Here is a 20805-nt window from a genome sequence, read left to right on the forward strand (position 1 = left end):
ATACTGCCGGAGTCTTGTCTGGTGGCTCCGGTGGTATGGGAGGTCGATACGGAAATCGAGCGGGCACTGCGTGCCGACCCTACTCCCCCCGAGTGTCCTGTGGGGCGGAAGTACGTTCCGCTCGAGGTTCGTGATCGTCTTATTTATTGGGCTCATACATCACCCTCCTCTGGACATCCAGGTATTGGCCGGACAGTGCACTGCCTTAGCGTGAAATACTGGTGGCCAACGTTAGCTAAGGATGTGAGGGTTTATGTCTCCTCCTGCTCGGTGTGCGCCCAGTGTAAGGCGCCTAGACATTTGCCCAGGGGTAAGTTACGTCCCCTGCCCGTTCCACAACGACCATGGTCCCACCTCTCGGTGGATTTTGTGACCGACCTACCCCCTTCCCAGGGGAATACCACCATTTTGGTCGTTGTGGATCGGTTTTCCAAGGCCTGTCGTCTCCTCCCAATGCCGGGTCTCCCTACTGCCCTACAGACCGCCGAGGCCCTATTTACCCACGTGTTCCGGCACTATGGGGTCCCCGAGGATATTGTGTCTGACCGAGGTCCCCAGTTTACCTCCAGAGTCTGGGGGGGCGTTCATGGAACGCTTGGGGGTCTCTGTGAGCCTTACCTCGGGGTACCACCCAGAGAGCAATGGGCAGGTTGAACGAGTCAACCAGGATGTGGGTAGGTTTTTGAGGTCCTATTGCCGGGACCGGCCGGAGGAGTGGTCCAGGTATATCCCCTGGGCCGAGATGGCCCAGAACTCTCTCCGCCACTCCTCCACCGGTTTAACACCTTTCCAGTGTGCTTTAGGGTATCAGCCGGTCCTGGCACCGTGGCACGAGAGCCAGATCGAGGCCCCTGCGGTGGACGAGTGGATTCGGTGGTCGGAGGAGACGTGGGACGCTGCCCATGTCCATCTGCAGCGGGCCATCCGTCAACAAAAGAAGAGCGCCGATCGCCACCGCAGTGAGGGACCGGTGTACGCACTGGGAGATCGAGTCTGGCTCTCGACTCGAAACCTGCCCCTCCGCCTGCCCTGCCGGAAGCTGGGTCGGCGGTTTGTGGGGCCCTTCAAAGTCCTGAGAAGATTGAACGAGGTGTGTTACAGGTTACAACTGCCTATTGAATACAAAAATATTAACCCCTCGTTCCATGTGTCTCTTCTCAGGCCGGTGGTAGCTGGCCCACTCCAAGAAGATGAGATAGGAGAGACCCCTCCGCCCCCTTTGGACATCGAGGGGGCCCCGGCGTACAGGGTCCGGACCATCTTGGACTCGAGGCGCCGGATGAGTGGTCTCCAGTATCTCGTGGAGTGGGAGGGGTACGGTCCGGAGGAACGGTGCTGGGTGCCTAGGAGGGACATCCTCGATCCATCCCTCCTGACTGAGTTCCACCGTGGGCATCCCACGCGCCCGGGTCCGCGTCCTCCTGGCCGTCCCCGAGGCCGGGGTCGGCGCACGGCTGGAGCCGCGCGTCAAGGGGGGGGTACTGTCACGGTTTCGGCCGAGACTGCTCCTCCTCCTGGTTCGGGCAGGCTTCGGCGTTCGCCGTCCCTGGAGTACTAGCTGCCACCGTTGTATGTTTCGTGGTGTGATTGCTTTAGTCTGTCTTGTACACCTGTGTCTGTTTGTGTTCTGATTACGTGTCTTATAAGTTCCCTGTTTTGTATTAGTTAGATTGTGTGTTGTTGTTTGCCTGTCGTGCGGAGCTGCGTGTTTGCGCTCTGTTAGTTTTGTTTATTGTTTTACGCATGTTGCGTAATTCCCTCGCCTCCGTTTGTTTTCGAGGTCGTGTATTGTTTTGTTGCACTTTGGACTAGTAAAGTATTTTGGACGAATCCTCTGTGTCCTGCGCCTGACTCCTCCACCACATCCACATCGGTTCTTTTGACACAGACACTTGTAGAATCTATGCCAAGGCGCATTGAAGCTGTTCTGGCGGGTCGTGGTGGCCCAAGGCCTTATTAAGTTGCGGTTTCCTTTATTTTGGCAGTTACCTGTAGCTGTACCTGGTCTAAGATACAGTGAGGGAAAAAAGTATTTGATCCCCTGCTGATTTTGTACGTTTGCCCACTGACAAAGAAATGATCAGTCTATCATTTTAATGGTAGGTTTATTTGAACAGTGAGAGACAGAATAACAACAAAATAATCCAGAAAAACGCATGTCAAAAATGTTATAAATTGATTTGCATTTTAATGAGGGAAATAAGTATTTGACCCCCTCTCAATCAGAAAGATTTCTGGCTCCCAGGTGTCTTTTATACAGGTAACGAGCTGAGATTAGGAGCACACTCTTAAAGGGAGTGCTCCTAATCTCAGTTCGTTACCTGTATAAAAGACACCTGTCCACAGAAGCAATCAATCAATCAGATTCCAAACTCTCCACCATGGCCAAGACCAAAGAGCTCTCCAAGGATGTCAGGGACAAGATTGTAGACCTACACAAGGCTGGAACGGGCTACAAGACCATCGCCAAGCAGCTTGGTGAGAAGGTGACAACAGTTGGTGCGATTATTCGAAAATGGAAGAAACACATTATAACTGTCAATCTCCCTCGGCCTGGGGCTCCATGCAAGATCTCACCTCGTGGAGTTGCAATGATCATTAGAACGGTGAGGAATCAGCCCAGAACTACACGGGAGGATCTTGTCAATGATCTCAAGGCAGCTGGGACCATAGTCACCAAGAAAACAATTGGTAACACACTACGCCGTGAAGGACTGAAATACTGCAGCGCCCGCAAGGTCCCCCTGCTGAAGAAAGCAATGAACATCTGAATGATTCAGAGGAGAACTGGGTGAAAGTGAGATTAGACCAAAATTGAGCTCTTTGGCATCAACTCAACTCGCCGTGTTTGGAGGAGGAGGAATGCTGCCTATGACCCCAAGAACACCATCCCCACCGTCAAACATGGAGGTGGAAACATTATGCTTTGGGGGTGTTTTTCTGCTAAGGGGACAGGACAACTTCACTGCATCAAAGGGACGATGGACGGGGCCATGTACCATCAAATCTTGGGTGAGAACCTCCTTCCCTCAGCCAGGGCATTGAAAATGGGTCGTGGATGGGTATTCCAGCATGACAATGACCCAAAACACACGGCCAAGGCAACAAAGGAGTGGCTCAAGAAGAAGCACATTAAGGTCCTGGAGTGGCCTAGCCAGTCTCCAGACCTTAATCCCATAGAAAATCTGTGGAGGGAGCTGAAGGTTCGAGTTGCCAAACGTCAGCCTTCGAAACCTTAATGACTTGGAGAAGATCTGCAAAGAGGAGTGGGACAAAATCACTCCTGAGATGTGTGCAAACCTGGTGGCCAACTACAAGAAACGTCTGACATCTGTGATTGCCAACAAGGGTTTTGCCACCAAGTACTAAGTCATGTTTTGCAAAATTATTGACTGATAATTTCTTTGTGTCACGGTTTCGGCCGAGGCTGCTCCTCCTCCTTGTTCGGGCAGGTTTCGGCGGTCGTCGTCCCCGGAGTACTAGCTGCCACCGATCTATGTTTCATGTTCGTTTGGTTTTGTCTTGATGTTGTACACCTGTGTCTAGTTAGTCCTCGTTAGTGTCCTATTTAGTTCTCGTTGTGTGTGTTGGGTGTTGGGTGTTGTGTGTGATTGCTCCTCTGTTTGGTGTTCTGAGCTACGTATCTTCCCTCCGTTGTTTGGAGAGGTTTTCGCACATGTTAGTGCGCCTTTTGTTTGACGGCTGTGTGCGCCTTTATTTCGCCTCCGGGCTTATGGTTCTCGTGTACTACGTGAATAACTCACTAAAGTATTTTGGACTAAGCTTCTGCGTCCTGCGCTTGATTCCTGCACCACACCCCCCTCAGCACCCCTTGACACTTTGTCAGTGGGCAAAGGTACAAAATCAGCAGGGGATCAAATACTTTTTTCCCTCACTGTATGAAGGGCAACGAGCAGCAAGCAGTAGGCTATATTTCCCCAACTACCCTCAGCTTTCACAGCTCCAGCTCTTGAAACTCAATCAATAGTGTATTAACAGTGGTGGGAACAATGGAACAACTGACTAACTCTCCTCTCCTCTGTTCTGTTGCCTTGGCCACTTCAAGTATCGCTGCCCTTAGTCACGCTACCGTCACCCCAATTATGACTTGACCCTGTGGCTGGAATGGTAAGGTCGTGAGGTCGAGGAGATGGATGGAGAGAGAGTCGGAGAGGTAGAGAGGATTGAGGAAGAAGAGGAGTGGGTATAATTTGAAAGTGGGAGGGAGGAAGGTAGGGACTAAGGAAGGAAACTGTGTTCCCAAGGTCTCACCCTTGGCACGGCTCCGACTCGAATACTGTTGATCAGAGAACATTCTAGAACCTGGCCCTCCTGTAGAAAGAGAGAGAGAGAGAGAGAGAGAGAGAGAGAGAGAGAGAGAGAGAGAGAGATGGAGGGAGAGAGGAGAGAGAAAGAAGAGAGATAGAGAGAGAAAGATGGAGGGAGAGAGGAGAGAGAAAGAAGAGAGAGAGAGAGATAGAGAGAGAAAGATGGAGGGAGAGAGGAGAGAGAAAGAAGAGAGAGGGAGAGACAGAGAGAGGAAAATAGATATTGTCAATGCCAAACAAAACAAACATACTCTCATTCCACCCCACTCCCCAAACCTCACCTAGCTTTGTCAGATTACTGTAGCAACCTGACTGTCAGTTCCAGAAGCTCCATAGACATACAATATGCTGCTAGTGGCCAGATACGGCTGTTTTAAATGACATCTAACTACAGGCCCCATGTAGCTGAGATAAATACAGTACCCCAGAGAGAGAGAGAGAGAGCTCTTGAAACTCAATCAATAGTGTATTAACGGTGGTGGGAACAATGAAACAACTGACTAACTCTCCTCTCCTCTGTTCTGTTGCCTTGGCCACTTCAAGTACCGCTGCCCTTAGTCACGCTACCGTCACCCCAATTATGACTTGACCCTGTGGCTGGAATGGTAACGTTGTGAGGTCGAGGAGATGGATGTCTTTATTTTCTCTCTCTGAATACACTCAGAACACAAAGACAGGGCACTGCATTGAGTAAGAGGATGAGAACGAAGCCTTTTATATACACAGATATGGTTGACAGACTGTACCTTTCCATCGCTCTTCCACGTGATGAAGAAGCCAAACTCGTCCACTTTGACCAGACAGTTGGGCTCAAACAGAAACGGATCCTACAAGACAGAAGCATTTTAATTAGAGAGCCAATTGAGGTTTTATTTGATGTGCGAGGACATTACGCATCCCCTCCATTACCTAGCTAGCACACACACGGCTTACGCAACAAGATAAACAGCAGCATCGATAATTCATTTTTAAAGATGTAACACACACACACACAAGGAGAACACAGACACCTACACCCTGTGCGTGCAGGACAGGAGGACCTTGTGCTAGGACTAACACAAACACAGATAAATGTGAATGTCATGAACTGTTGAATGCAAACAGTGTCTTGGTACCATACACAACAACCAGCTGCTACCTTGGTGACAGGACATAACCTGATTAACGTGGCAGGCAACACTCACTGGCCTCCTGGATATATTATAAAATATAAATTATCCTGGCTAAATCTAGTCTTCCACTTCCTGTTATATGTTTACTGTGACGTTGGAGACTTTTTTAATAAACCATTGCGTCAGAGCAAGAGTATAACTTCTTTAGAGAAATAGTTCCTAACCTACTAATTCAATCCCCTAATTTAAAGGATAGAGTTGTGCTTTATTTACAGTCTACTTAATGTGGTAAACCACCCAGTTACAAATCCATGAGGCGGTTATTAGTCAAACAGCCAGGTTTGCTTCAGGCGTGGGGGCAGCAGTCTGTCAGCGGGCCAGACGGTGAAGCTCATAAGGCGGGGAGGGAGATAAATATAGTCCCAGGCTCTGACTGGAGGCCTCGTGTGTATGTTTGTTGTGTGAAAGAGAGAGAGACAGAGAGGGAGTAAGTAGCGGGTGGGCTGGCAACAGAGTAATAGCAAAGTCATTTGGATTACATTCCCGTAGTCCATCCATTTGCCTGCCGCATTCTAAGTGAGTGTCTATGTGTGTGTAAGAGAGAGATAGAGTAGAGGGTCGTTGCAGAGATAAAGGAAACAGTGAGTGACACACACACACACACACACACACACACACACTGCAGGATGTGTTGTTTCAGCGAGATTATGGTAAGCCTTCAGTTCAATCAATCAATCAATCAAATGCATTTTATAAATCAATTTTTACATCAGCAGTTGTAACAAAGTGCTTATTCAGAAACCTAGCCTAAAACCCCAAAGAGCAAGCAATGCAGATGTAGAAGCATGGTGGCTAGGAAAAACTCCCTAGAAAGGCAGGAGCCTAGGAATAAACCTAGAGAGGAAGCAGGCTCCAGTTCATGTGCTGCTCGACACCAAAAATATGGCTGTTAGTTAATGCATATACTGTTATCGGATCCCAGCCTTATAACTAACAGTCCTGACATTTAAGGATGTTGGAAACCACCAAGAATGCTGTTTGGTGTAAATGTTGTATTCACCTTGCGGTTTCCAACTTCCTTAAATGTTGTATTCACCTTGTAAAGACGTCTGTTATAGCTAGTATCTACAATATTAGGCTGGGTTCTTCTTCCTTCTAAGAGGTAACCTGGCTGCGATGGTCTAAAAACATATAGCAAAATTACAACCAAATACTTTTTATGTCTTTATAAAATAATTCCCTCCAGGGTTCAAAATTAAGGGCAATAAAAAAATAAGTCCAAAACAGACTCTGTTCTGGGACTACAGATCCAAAATGCATACAACTGCACATATATATATTTTTTTAAGCAATGAGATCAGATGGTTTAGCTTAACATGTTGATAACGTTTTATTTCTTTATAAGCTCAACAATGCGCATATGGCTGTAGGCTATGGGGGAATGTTCCAAAATGCAATTAGCAGGAAAACACCATTCTAAAAAGCTCACGTGAGTGGTTTCATGTGACAGAGATGAAAATATCCATAAATTAAGAAAGAGGGGATATCTAAAGATGCATCTACTAGCATGGGTTATTTATATGATTAAGATTATGACTTTGGCTGCTGGACATTTTTGTTTTATAAACGTTGATTTGAAAACCAATAGAACATGAGAAAAATGATGGTTTCAATGGCATATTAAGTGTTGATAAAATAATTCCCTCAACAATTCTATGGTCGTATTTTGGCTAGGCTAGGCTACTTTGAAACGAGGTAAAGACATGCTTCATAAAATGACATGAAACGTCCAGGTTTTAAACAATTACGTTTATGGTTAAATAGTTTAAAATGCTGACCGTCTCAGCTCAGATTCAAGGTGGGTGATGATGTTCGGTGCACAACAGACACTGTCCTCCACACTCCAGTCTTGTGACCATTTGATCTGAAAGAACCATGCCTCGAGTATGTCGACAAAATCAAGCCTTAGACGTTAATGTAAATGATCCTTCATTATATTTGCCAAACATGACTGTCCTAATTAAAAGTCTCATTAAAGTTTGCCTACATTGGTTTGGACATGAGGCTGTAGCCAATATGCATATCACCAACACTTTGACATATAGGCTTTTGTATTTATGTACATGAAATATATTCTTCTTGTCCGACATTTTTTAAAAACTTGTCCCGGACAAGAGGACAAGTATTAATGTCGAGCCCTTAAGTGTGTGTGTGTGCGTTTGTTTTGACTGCAGCATGGTTCCCTCCTCTAAGAGTTACCAATCCATCACCCAGTTCTTTAAACACACACACCGACACACACGCTGACACACACACACGTCGACACACACACACACGACTGTTAAAAAGCAGGCCTGGGGATCCACAGTGTTCGTGTTCTCTACAGGAGACAGAGACATCCAGAATCTGTAAATGCGAGAAACAAGCAGGGTTTCTATCAAATTTGTCATGGCCCATTGCTAGCATATATTAAAGCTACTATAAATAAAACCAACTATAAACATCTGTCAAACCAAACAGACTAATGCTTATGGAATGACTCAACTATCTGCTAGTCTCTGACATGATTGACTGAGTAAGTAGCTAACATTAACACACAGAACAAATCAAATCCTAGAAGTGCCTTAGTGCCTCACTAAGACTTAAGGCCTGATACACACTACCTCTGAGGATCTAGAATACTGTCCACTCACAGTACACATCAGACAGACTGTTGCTGCGGCCATTTTGATTGTCAGTGTGGCTCGGCGTTTTATTCTCCATTAGCTGTCTGAGTCACTGGCTGCTGTCTGTATGTGTGTGTGAGTGTGTGTGTGTGTGTGTGTGTGTATGTGTGTGTGTGGACTCAGTAATGAGGGAGGCAGAGGAAGATGATGTGAACCATCAGTGAGGAGGGTACAGAAGGGGAATACTGTCATCCCTTCCTCATCTTTCCTCTGCTACGGAAAGTGGGAGAATGGAAGATGGAGAGATGGAAATGACTGGTCTTTGAAACCACATACAGTGCATGCACATACACACGTAAGCCTACACACACACACCCTGATGTCCCTAAACTAATTAGAGCATCGTCAGGGAGCAGACCGGCAATGGGTCCAGGAAATGTTTCCCCTGCACATTATTCCATCTCCCTCTACTGCCATCATTAGTATTAGTGAACGAACATTGACCATCAGCTTATGTCAGTCTCATTTCCATTCTAACACTTTTATCATCATCTTGTCAGTGCAGATAGATCATTGTTGGGCAACATGGTCTCTCTCTCTCTCTCTCTCTCACTCTCTCTCAATGAAGTCATTAGTGATGCAGTAAAAAATCGATACAGTTGCATATCAGGATATTATTTTTGACTATATATCGTATCGTATTGTTTTGACAATATTGCAATATTATTTTTGCGCTAGTTGGCTTTACCTGTACCAAATCTCCAGTACTTTTCCTGCATAGCTTGTTCTCCATCTTCTTTTTAGTTAGGGAGCCAATTTGTTTTCAGCACTTTTATTTCCATGACTGATCAAAACTTGTTTTCTCATGGCTCTGTCTTGTCCCTCTGCAAACGTACGGTGAGCAATATGTTTGGAACATCGAATCGCAATAAAATCCCAGTATCGAATCACAATACAAATCATTCGGAAAGTATTCAGAACCCTTGACTTATTCCACATTTTGTTTACGATACAGTCTTATTCTAAAATAGATTACATTTCCCTCACCAATCTACACACAATACCCCATAATGACAAAGCAAAAACAGGTTTATAGATTATTTTGCAAATGTATTCAAAATATAAAACTGAAATATCAAATGTACATAAGTATTCAGACCCTTTACTCAGTACTTTGTTGAAGGACCTTTTGCAGCGATTACAGCCTCGAGTCTTCTTGGGTATGACGCTACAAGCTTGGCACACATGTATTTGGGAAGTTTGTCCCATTCTTCTCTGCAGATCCTCTCAAGCTCGGTCAGGTTGGATGGGGAGCGTCGCTGCACAGCTATTTTCAGGTCTCTCCAGAGATATTCGATCGGGTTGAAGTCCGGGCTCTGGCTGGGCCACTCAAGGACATTCAGAGACTTGTCCTGAAGCCACTTCTGCATTGTCTTGGCTGTGTGCTTAGGGTCGTTGTCCTGTTGGAAGGTGAACCTTCGCCCCAGTCTGAGGTCCTGAGCGCTCTGGAGAAGGATCTCTTTGTACTTTGCTCCGTTCATCTTTCCCTCGATCCTGACTAGTCTCCCAGTCCCTGCCGCTGAAAAACATCCCCACAGCATCGCCCGTTTGGCCGGACGGCCAGCTCTAAGAAGAGTCTTGGTGGTTCCAAACTTCTTCCATTTAAGAATTATGGAGGCCAATGTGTTCTTGAGGACCTTCAATAATGCAGACATATTTTGGTACCGTTACCCAGATCTGTGCCTCGACACAATCATGTCTCGGAGCTCTACAGACAATTCCTTCGACCTCATGGCTTGGTTTTTGCTCTGACATGCACTGTCAACTGTGGGGCCTTATATAGACAGGTGTGTTCCTTTACAAATCATGTCCAATCAATTGAATTTACCACAGGTGGACTCCAATCAAGTTGTAGAAACATCTCAAGGATGATCAATGGAAACAGGATGCACCTGAGCTCAATTTCGAGCCTCGTAGCAAAGGGTCTGAATACTTATGTAAATAAGGTATATTTCTGTTTTTTATGTTTAATAACTGTACATACATTTCTAAAAAGCTGTTTTCACTTTGTCATTATGGGGTATTGTGTGTAGATTGATGAGGATTTGTATTTATTTAATCAATTTTAGAATAAGGCTGTAACGTAACAATATGTGGAAATTTAAATTGGTCTGAATACTTTCTGAAGGCACTGCATATTACACCAGTATGTACATATAGAAAGGAAAGGAAAGGAATGGGAAAATCGTGAGAATTGTGAGAATCGCAATACATATATTATCCGCACAAAAGTATTGTGATAATATCATATCGTGAGGTCCCTGGCAATTCCCAGTAATCATGTCGTCACAGATTACTTGGTCCCCATGGAAACCTTTTGACTGATTACTGAGAACTAATGGTAAGGGAAGTCCCAAAGGACACACACACATGCACGCACACACACACACATACATACACACACAGACACACATGTCCCTAAGGACGGAGGGGTGACTCAACGTCACCTTGACAGTCTCCTATTTACCTTCTTAATTCTTCTGAGGTGAACGTAGATGATAGATAGAGAGATACAGTACAGTCGACCAGGTCAGGAGATACAATTGATCAAGAGTTTGAAAGGGCTATTTAAAGTATCACTGCCAGTCAAATGAGGCAGAGAAGAGAAGCAGAGAAGCTAGGCAACAATATGGTCCAACATCAATGACTATCTCTCCCACTCAGTGTCTGTATGTGCGTCATATGTTTGTGTTGGATACCACAAAGACAGACATCACTTCAATACAGAGACCATGCTGAGTATCAAACTGTTAATGGCTATTGCTCTCACGTTGGGATTAGTATGCACTGCCCCGTCTTCACCGTCTGTTGCGCTGTGGGGTTTAAGCGAGCTGAGAGCGGACTCTGGAAGAATCCTTCCTGATTAGCATATTTAAGCGTGTGTCTGTGTGTGTGGGCGAGGCGCGTCTGCCATGTTAATCAACACAGACGTCCCCTGCAGGCCTTCTATTAGTCAGCCTGAGCAACAGCTATTATCACACACACACACACACACACACACACACACACACACACACACACACACTTTCAGATAACTCCAAGGTAGACTACTTCCAGCTTTTAATAATTATGTTGTTCTTTAATCATAATAAGGTTCATCACTGTTTTCTGAGCATCGGGTCGAGGTTTGGCATTTTCAAAGGCTGGCTAATGATCACTTTTGTTGATTGTGATTAGACCCTACATATGATATGTAAAGAGAGAGAGAAGCAAGTCAAACAGGGCCACCATGGTCAGTTGCTTGCTACTATTTTCTATCTGATATAAAGCAATCCCCTCCAAAATGACCTACATCTCATAACACTGCCCATAAACACACAGATCAGTAGCGTTGCTTGCTAGCTAATGTTATTCATTCTATTTCTTTTCTACACTTGTAGCCTATCAGAAAATACCCATAGTTAGCCATGCTAAGCTAGCTCTGTGGTTTATTTCAAGTTGGATATAAGTTGGTTGACAACTCAACTCAAATATCAACCAAAATGTATTAAATGTAACGGAGGATACATATCAAGATCAAACAACTGGGTTCTCGCCTTTTTATCCTCTCCTAGCAAACTTTAATCAATATGTAAAAAATGTGTGAATGAACAGCTTGTCGGTTATGAACTAGATTCACCAGAAGCTTGGCAGAGATTCACTAAAGCTCTCCACCCAGCCACCCCGTCTCCCAAAAGTCCTAGCAGGGTAGAGGCCCCCTAGCTAGTAGGAACACAGAAATACACACTAAGTTAATACACAGAGGAGTTTATTCCAAAGTAACCAGGCTGTCCTATTTCCAAGGCTCAGTTAAATATGCCCTTTGATGTTAGTGATGACGTTTTTTTGCCTCTGTGTTTATCCATGGAGGGATCCTCTTCACTGAAGACTTCATTAAAGAGATTCCTGATCGTTATCTCGCCGTGTGTGTGTGTGTGTGTGTGTGTGTGGCACGCCCAGTCCTAGATTTGCCATCCCCCACCTAACTGGCCTGATTGAGTTAGAGAGGGGAAATGTGGAAGGGAGGACACAGGGAGGGAGGACACACACACACGCCGACACACACCACACACACTCACAGCAGGCTGTCAGACTTTTGGTCGCCATGACAAAGTTGGTTAATGTGGTGGATCAATGTGGTGACTGTCTGTATCTCTGATTACTAACACAATGAGTTATTATGACATAATGGGGATAGCCCTACGTGTGTGTGTGTGTGTGTGTGTGTGTGTGTGTGTGTGTGTGTGTGTGTGTGTGTGTGGCCTAACACACTGATTTATAAATGCCATAAAGGAGATGGCCCTACTCATGTGTGTGTTTGTGTCTTAATGTCCCATGAGAGGACTGTCATTAGTGTAGTGTGGGGTGTACCACTGCTTCCCAGACACACAGAGCTACAGGCCATAGATATAGGGTTTCAGGCTAACCTTGTTTGAGATGCACTAATTCTGATAGCACCCAAAGTACAGAGACAATTACATTGTAGTTAGGATAGTGTGTGTAAATAATTTGTCAACATGGAGGATTGGTTGGAGGACAGGTTGACAGTTGGCACTCTGTGGCAATTATACTTTTTTTAAACTACTGTATGTTTGCCAAAATGTTGGCAGTTTGTTTCTCACCTCGTCAAACCTGTCGAAGGAAGCTCCTTCCTGCATGAAGCCAGGCAGGTGCTTCTGCCAGTTAAACTCATAGGACTTAGTCATGGCTGCTCACACCTGGAGAGAGCGAGAGAGGGGGAGGAGGAGATAGAGAGAGGGGGGTTAGAGAAGGATAGAGAGAGGGGGAGAGACATTATGTTAAGACAGGTGGGCCACATGGCTGTTAAAAGAAGTATGATTTATGCATTATCAAATTGCCTTTCTATGTAGTGCTGGGAAAAACCTGACTCAGTCATAATGATTATTTTAATCTATAATCAATCCGTCACACAGACATACACTATTACCTCTGAGTCTACACACGTATTGTTTTACCTCAGAGAGAATGACGGTACCTGTCACAAGACGGTGCTTCATGTTGTATTATTATCGATACCGGCTCACAGAAATAGCCAACAATGACGTCAAACCTGAGAGTGTCGGGTTGCGTGTGAGTCTGTGTGAGAGTGTGTGTGTGAGAGACTGAGACAGAGAATAGACCTGCAAGTTAACTTGTCAGTATGTGTGTGTGTGTGTGTGTGTGTGTGTGTGTGTGTGTGTGTGTGTGTGTGTGTGTATGTGTGGTGTGTTGCTCTCTAACACATTGAACTCTTCCCATCTATGAATTAACACTTTGTAATGTATGTATGTCACTGCATTAGTAATTCGGATCAGACAGCAGACTCTGTCAACTATGTATTTTCAGAAGGGCTGAGGTACGTAGGATACAGTGCCTTCAGAAAGTATTCACACCCCTTAACTTTTCCATATTTTCTTGTGTTACAGCCTGAATTTAAAATGGATTAAATTGAGATGTTTTGTTAATGGCTGTCACGGATACAGCCGAGGCTGCCCCTCCTCCTTGCTCGGGCAGGCTTCGGCGTTCGTCGTCACCGGAGTACTAGCTGCCACCAATCGATGTTTCTGTGCCACACTAGTCCTGTCTTTATTATTCACACCTGTTACTCATTAGGCTTATTGGTTTCCCTATATTACCTCTGTTTTCCCTCCTGGGTTTGTGCGTGATTGTTCGTTGTTACGTCGTCTGTTGAGCTGTTGTTTTGCTCTTCCCTGTGTGGAGGGTTTGCTATGGTTTAGTTTGTGTTTAGTAAAGCCATACTTTTCTCAGTTCTGTGTCCTGCGCCTGATTCCGTTTCACCACTTCACCCAGACGCTGACAATGGCCTACACACAATAATGATGTTTTTCGAAAAGTTGACAAATTAATTACAAATGAAAAGCTGAAATGTCTTGAGTCAATAAGTATTCAACCCCTTTGTTATGGCAAGCCTAAATAAGTTCAGGAGTAAAAATGGGCTTAACAAGTCACATAAGTTGTATGGACTCTGTGTGCAACAATAGTGCTTAACATGATTTTTGAGTGACTACCTCATCTCTCTACTCCACAGATACAATTACCTGTAAGATCCCTCAGTCGAGCAATGCATTTCTAACACAGATACAGTGAGGGAAAAAAGTATTTGATCCCCTGCTGATTTTGTACTTTTGCCCACTGACAAAGACATGATCAGTCTATAATTTTAATGGTAGGTTTATTTGAACAGTGAGAGACAGAATAAAAACAAAAAAATCCAGAAAAATGCATGTCAAAAATGTTATAAATTGATTTTAATGAGGGAAATAAGTATTTGACCCCTCTGCAAAACATGACTTAGTACACTTGGTGACAAAACCCTTGTTGGCAATCACAGAGGTCAGACGTTTCTTGTAGTTGGCCACCAGGTTTGCACACGTCGCAGGAGGGATTTCGTCCCACTCCTCTTTGCAGATCTTCTCCAAGTCATTAAGGTTTCGAGCCTGACGTTTGACAACTCGAACCTTCAGCTCCCTCCACAGATTTTCTATGGGATTAAGGTCTGGAGACTGGCTAGGCCACTCCAGGACCTTAATGTGCTTCTTCTTGAGCCACTCCTTTGTTGCCTTGGCCGTGTGTTTTGGGTCATTGTCATGCTGGAATACCCATCCACGACCCATTTTCAATGCCCTGACTGAGGGAAGGAGGTTCTCACCCAAGATTTGACGGTACATGGGCCCGGCCATTGTCCCTTTGATGCGGTGAAGTTGTCCTGTCCCCTTAGCAGAAAAACACCCCCAAAGCATAATGTTTCCACCTCCATGTTTGACGGTGGGGATGGTGTTCTTGGGGTCATAGGCAGTATTCCTCCTCCTCCAAACACGGCGAGTTGAGTTGATGCCAAAGAGCTCGATTTTGGTCTCATCTGACCACAACACTTTCACCCAGTTCCCCTCTGAATCATTCAGATGTTCATTGGCAAACTTCAGACGGGCCTGTATATGTGTTTTCTTGAGCAGGGGGACCTTGCGGGCGCTGCAGGATTTCAGTCCTTCACGGCGTAGTGTGTTACCAATTATTTTCTTGGTGACTATGGTCCCAGCTGCCTTGAGATCATTGACAAGATCCTCCCGTGTAGTTCTGGGCTGATTCCTCACCGTTCTCATGATCATTGCAACTCCACAAGGTGAGATCTTGCATGGAGCCCCAGGCCGAGGGAGATTGACAGTTATTTTGTATTTCTTCCATTTGCGAATAATCGCACCAACTGTTGTCACCTTCTCACCAAGCTGCTTGGCGATGGTCTTGTAGCCCATTCCAGCCTTGTGTAGGTCTACAATCTTGTCCCTGACATCCTTGGAGAGCTCTTTGGTCTTGGCCATGGTGGAGAGTTTGGAATCTGATTGATTGATTGCTTCTGTGGACAGGTGTCTTTTATACAGGTAACAAACTGAGATTAGGAGCACTCCCTTTAAGAGTGTGCTCCTAATCTCAGCTCGTTACCTGTATAAAAGACACCTGGGAGCCAGAAATCTTTCTGATTGAGAGGTCAAATACTTGGTTTTGAATGGTTTTGATGGTTTTGAATTCAGGCTGTAACACGGCAAAATGTGGAAAAAGTCATGGGGTATGAATACATTCTGAAGAGACTGTACCAGCACCATCACACACTGTCACAAGTCGGCTCAACTTACCCTGTCCCTATGCTTAACTTACCCCATACCCGGGGTAAGTTGTGCCAAGAGACCACTTTTATTTTATTTTTAAAAAAATTCACATTTATTTAACCAGGTAAGCCAATTGAGAACAAGTTCTCATTTACAACTGCGACCTGGCCAAGATAAAGCAAAGCAGTGCGATAAAAACAACAACACAGAGTTACATATGGGGTAAACAAAACATAAAGTCAAAAATACAACAGAAAATATATATACAGTGTGTGCGAATATAGTAAGTTATGGAGGTAAGGCAATAAATAGGCCATAGTGCAAAATAGTTACAATTTCATATTAACACTGGAATGATAGATGTGCAAATAGAGATACTGGGGTGCAAATTAGCAAAATAAATAACAATATGGGGATGAGGTAGTTGGGTGGGCTAATTTCAGAATGGCTGTGTACAGGTGCAGTGATCGGTAAACTGCTCTGACAACTGATGCTTAAAGTTAGTGAGGGAGATAAGAGTCTCCAGCTTCAGAGATTTTTGCAATTCGTTCCAGTCATTGGCAGCAGAGAACTGGAAGGAATGGCAGCCAAAGGAGATGTTGGCTTTGGGGATGACCAGTGAGATATACCTGCTGGAGCGCAGACTACGGGTGGGTGTTGCTATGGTGACCAGTGAGCTAAGATAAGACAGGGATTTGCCTAGCAGTGATTTATAGATTACCTGGAGCCAGTGGGTTTGGCGACGAATATGTAGTGAGGGCCAGCCAACGAGAGCGTACAGGTCACAGTGGTGGGTAGTATATGGGGCTTTGGTGACAAAACGGATGGCACTGTGATAGACTACATCCAATTTGCTGAGTAGAGTGTTGGAGGCTACTTTGTAAATGACATCGCCGAAGTCAAGGATCGGTAGGATAGTCAGTTTTACGAGGGCATGTTTGGCAGCATGAGTGAAGGAGGCTTTGTTGTGAAATAGGAAGCCGATTCTAGATCTAACTTTTGATTGGAGATGCTTAATGTGAGTCTGGAAGGATACTTTACAGTCTAACCATGTTCTCAAAACTGTTATGTTTACATTAATTCTGTTTATTTCCAGGGATACACAACATCCTGAAATATATGTAGATACCTTGTTCAGAAAGAATACTATATTTCCCTTGACATAGTGATGCTGAATGTAAAAAATGGCTCAACATACCCCACTCTTCCCTACATTTCGAGAAAATGTGCATTGATTTAAGATAGGCCCTCCTTCAGCCCCCTCTAGGTGGTACATGCGGGGCCATCACAGGTAGCCTAGCGGTTAAGAGTAACCTTGAGCAAGGCACTTAACCCTAATTTGCTATAGGGATGCCGTACTTCTATGGCTGACCCTGTAAAACAACACATTTCACCTATCTGGAGTATGTGACAATAAAAACATATTTTTTGTTTCTTTTTTTCTTCTAACCTACTGGTCCTTTAACATGCAATATTATGTGTCTAGAGAATAAGGTCCACAATACATATTAGTTATATGGTGCTCTCAGCGGAAGGTTGAAGTGGGGATGTAACGTGAAGACCTCTGAAGTGTTGTGTGTGTTATGACACGCTCTACAGCACCACCTACTACCACACACCTACTACCACACACCTACTACCACCTACTACCACATCAACTACTAACACACACCTACTACCACACACCTACTACCACACACCTACTACCACATCAACTACTAACACACACCTACTACCACACACCTACTACCACACACCTACTACCACATCAACTACTACCACATCAACTACTAACACACACCTACTACCACACACCTACTACCACACACCTACTACCACATCACCTACTACCACACACCTACTACCACACACCTACTACCACATCAACTACTAACACATACCTACTACCACATCAACTACTAACACACACCTACTACCACACACCTACTACCACACACCTACTACCACACACCTACTACCACATCAACTACTACCACATCAACTACTAACACACACCTACTACCACATCACCTACTACCACACACCTACTACCACATCACCTACTACCACACACCTACTACCACACACCTACTACCACATCAACTACTACCACACACCTACTACCACACACCTACTACCACACACCTACTACCACATCAACTACTACCACATCAACTACTAACACACACCTACTACCACACACCTACTACCACATCAACTACTAACACACACCTACTACCACATCACCTACTAACACACACCTACTACCACATCAACTACTAACACACACCTACTACCACATCACCTACTAACACACACCTACTACCACACACCTACTACCACATCAACTACTAACACACACCTACTACCACACACCTACTACCACATCAACTACTAACACACACCTACTACCACATCAACTACTAACACACACCTACTACCACACACCTACTACCACATCAACTACTAACACACACCTACTACCACACACCTACTACCACACACCTACTACCACATCAACTACTAACACATACCTACTACCACATCAACTACTAACACACACCTACTACCACACACCTACTACCACACACCTACTACCACATCAACTACTACCACATCAACTACTAACACACACCTACTACCACATCACCTACTAACACACACCTACTACCACATCACCTACTACCACACACGTACTACCACATCACCTACTACCACATCAACTACTAACACACACCTACTACCACACACCTACTACCACATCAACTACTAACACACACCTACTACCACACACCTACTACCACACACCTACTACCACATCAACTACTACCACATCAACTACTAACACACACCTACTACCACATCAACTACCACCATACACCTACTACCACATCAACTACTAACACATCAACTACTAACACACACCTACTACCACACACCTACTACCACACACCTACTACCACACACCTACTACCACATCACCTACTACCACACACCTACTACCACATCAACTACTAACACACACCTACTACCACATCAACTACTACCACATCAACTACTAACAAACACCTACTACCACATCACCTACTACCACACACCTACTACCACACACCTACTACCACACACCTACTACCACACACCTACTACCACATCACCTACTACCACACACCTACTACCACATCAACTACTAACACACACCTACTACCACACACCTACTACCACACACCTACTACCACATCACCTACTACCACACACCTACTACCACATCAACTACTAACACACACCTACTACCACATCAACTACTACCACATCAACTACTACCACACACCTACTACCACATCAACTACTAACACACACCTACTACCACACACCTACTACCACATCAACTACTAACACACACCTACTACCACATCACCTACTACCACACACCTACTACCACATCACCTACTACCACATCAACTACTAACACACACCTACTACCACATCACCTACTACCACACACCTACTACCACATCACCTACTACCACATCAACTACTACCACATCAACTACTAACACACACCTACTACCACACACCTACTACCACACACCTACTACCACATCACCTACTACCACATCAACTACTAACACACACCTACTACCACACACCTACTACCACACACCTACTACCACATCAACTACTACCACATCAACTACTAACACACACCTACTACCACACACCTACTACCACACACCTACTACCACATCACCTACTACCACATCAACTACTAACACACACCTACTACCACACACCTACTACCACACACCTACTACCACATCAACTACTACCACATCAACTACTAACACACACCTACTACCACACACCTACTACCACATCAACTACTAACACACACCTACTACCACACACCTACTACCACACACCTACTACCACATCAACTACAAACACACACCTACTACCACATCAACTACTAACACACACCTACTACCACATCACCTACTAACACACACCTACTACCACATCAACTACTAACACACACCTACTACCACATCACCTACTAACACACACCTACTACCACACACCTACTACCACATCAACTACTAACACACACCTACTACCACACACCTACTACCACATCAACTACTAACACACACCTACTACCACATCAACTACTAACACACACCTACTACCACACACCTACTACCACACACCTACTACCACATCAACTACTAACACATACCTACTACCACATCAACTACTAACACACACCTACTACCACACACCTACTACCACACACCTACTACCACATCAACTACTACCACATCAACTACTAACACACACCTACTACCACATCACCTACTACCACATCACCTACTAACACACACCTACTACCACATCACCTACTACCACACACCTACTACCACATCACCTACTACCACATCAACTACTAACACACACCTACTACCACACACCTACTACCACATCAACTACTAACACACACCTACTACCACACACCTACTACCACACACCTACTACCACATCAACTACTACCACATCAACTACTAACACACACCTACTACCACATCAACTACCACCACACACCTACTACCACATCAACTACTAACACATCAACTACTAACACACACCTACTACCACACACCTACTACCACACACCTACTACCACACACCTACTACCACATCACCTACTACCACACACCTACTACCACATCAACTACTAACACACACCTACTACCACATCAACTACTACCACATCAACTACTAACACACACCTACTACCACATCACCTACTACCACACACCTACTACCACACACCTACTACCACACACCTACTACCACATCACCTACTACCACACACCTACTACCACATCAACTACTAACACACACCTACTACCACACACCTACTACCACACACCTACTACCACATCACCTACTACCACACACCTACTACCACATCAACTACTAACACACACCTACTACCACATCAACTACTACCACATCAACTACTACCACACACCTACTA

At 44.8% G+C, this 20805-nt stretch overlaps 1 protein-coding gene across 1 annotated transcript in view; it reads right to left on the reverse strand.

Moving 5' to 3' along the window:
- The window catches only part of LOC311108070 (1-phosphatidylinositol 4,5-bisphosphate phosphodiesterase beta-4-like), a gene marked incomplete at its 3' end in the record, with an annotated part of 95556 nt that overhangs the window by 44062 nt on the left and 30689 nt on the right, over positions 1–20805 (reverse strand). Inside the window, exons 2-4 of the mRNA XM_084150716.1 lie at positions 12768–12863; positions 5075–5155; positions 4273–4332 (exon numbers count right to left, since the gene is read on the reverse strand). Of these exons, the coding sequence (XP_084006842.1) occupies positions 4273–4332; positions 5075–5155; positions 12768–12851 (225 nt within the window). The 5' untranslated portion in view covers positions 12852–12863. The remainder of the gene's footprint in view (positions 1–4272; positions 4333–5074; positions 5156–12767; positions 12864–20805) is intronic.

The sequence above is a fragment of the Coregonus lavaretus genome (assembly GCF_964263955.1).
Source record: "Coregonus lavaretus genome assembly, chromosome: 33".
Classification (NCBI taxonomy): Eukaryota; Metazoa; Chordata; class Actinopteri; order Salmoniformes; family Salmonidae; genus Coregonus; species Coregonus lavaretus.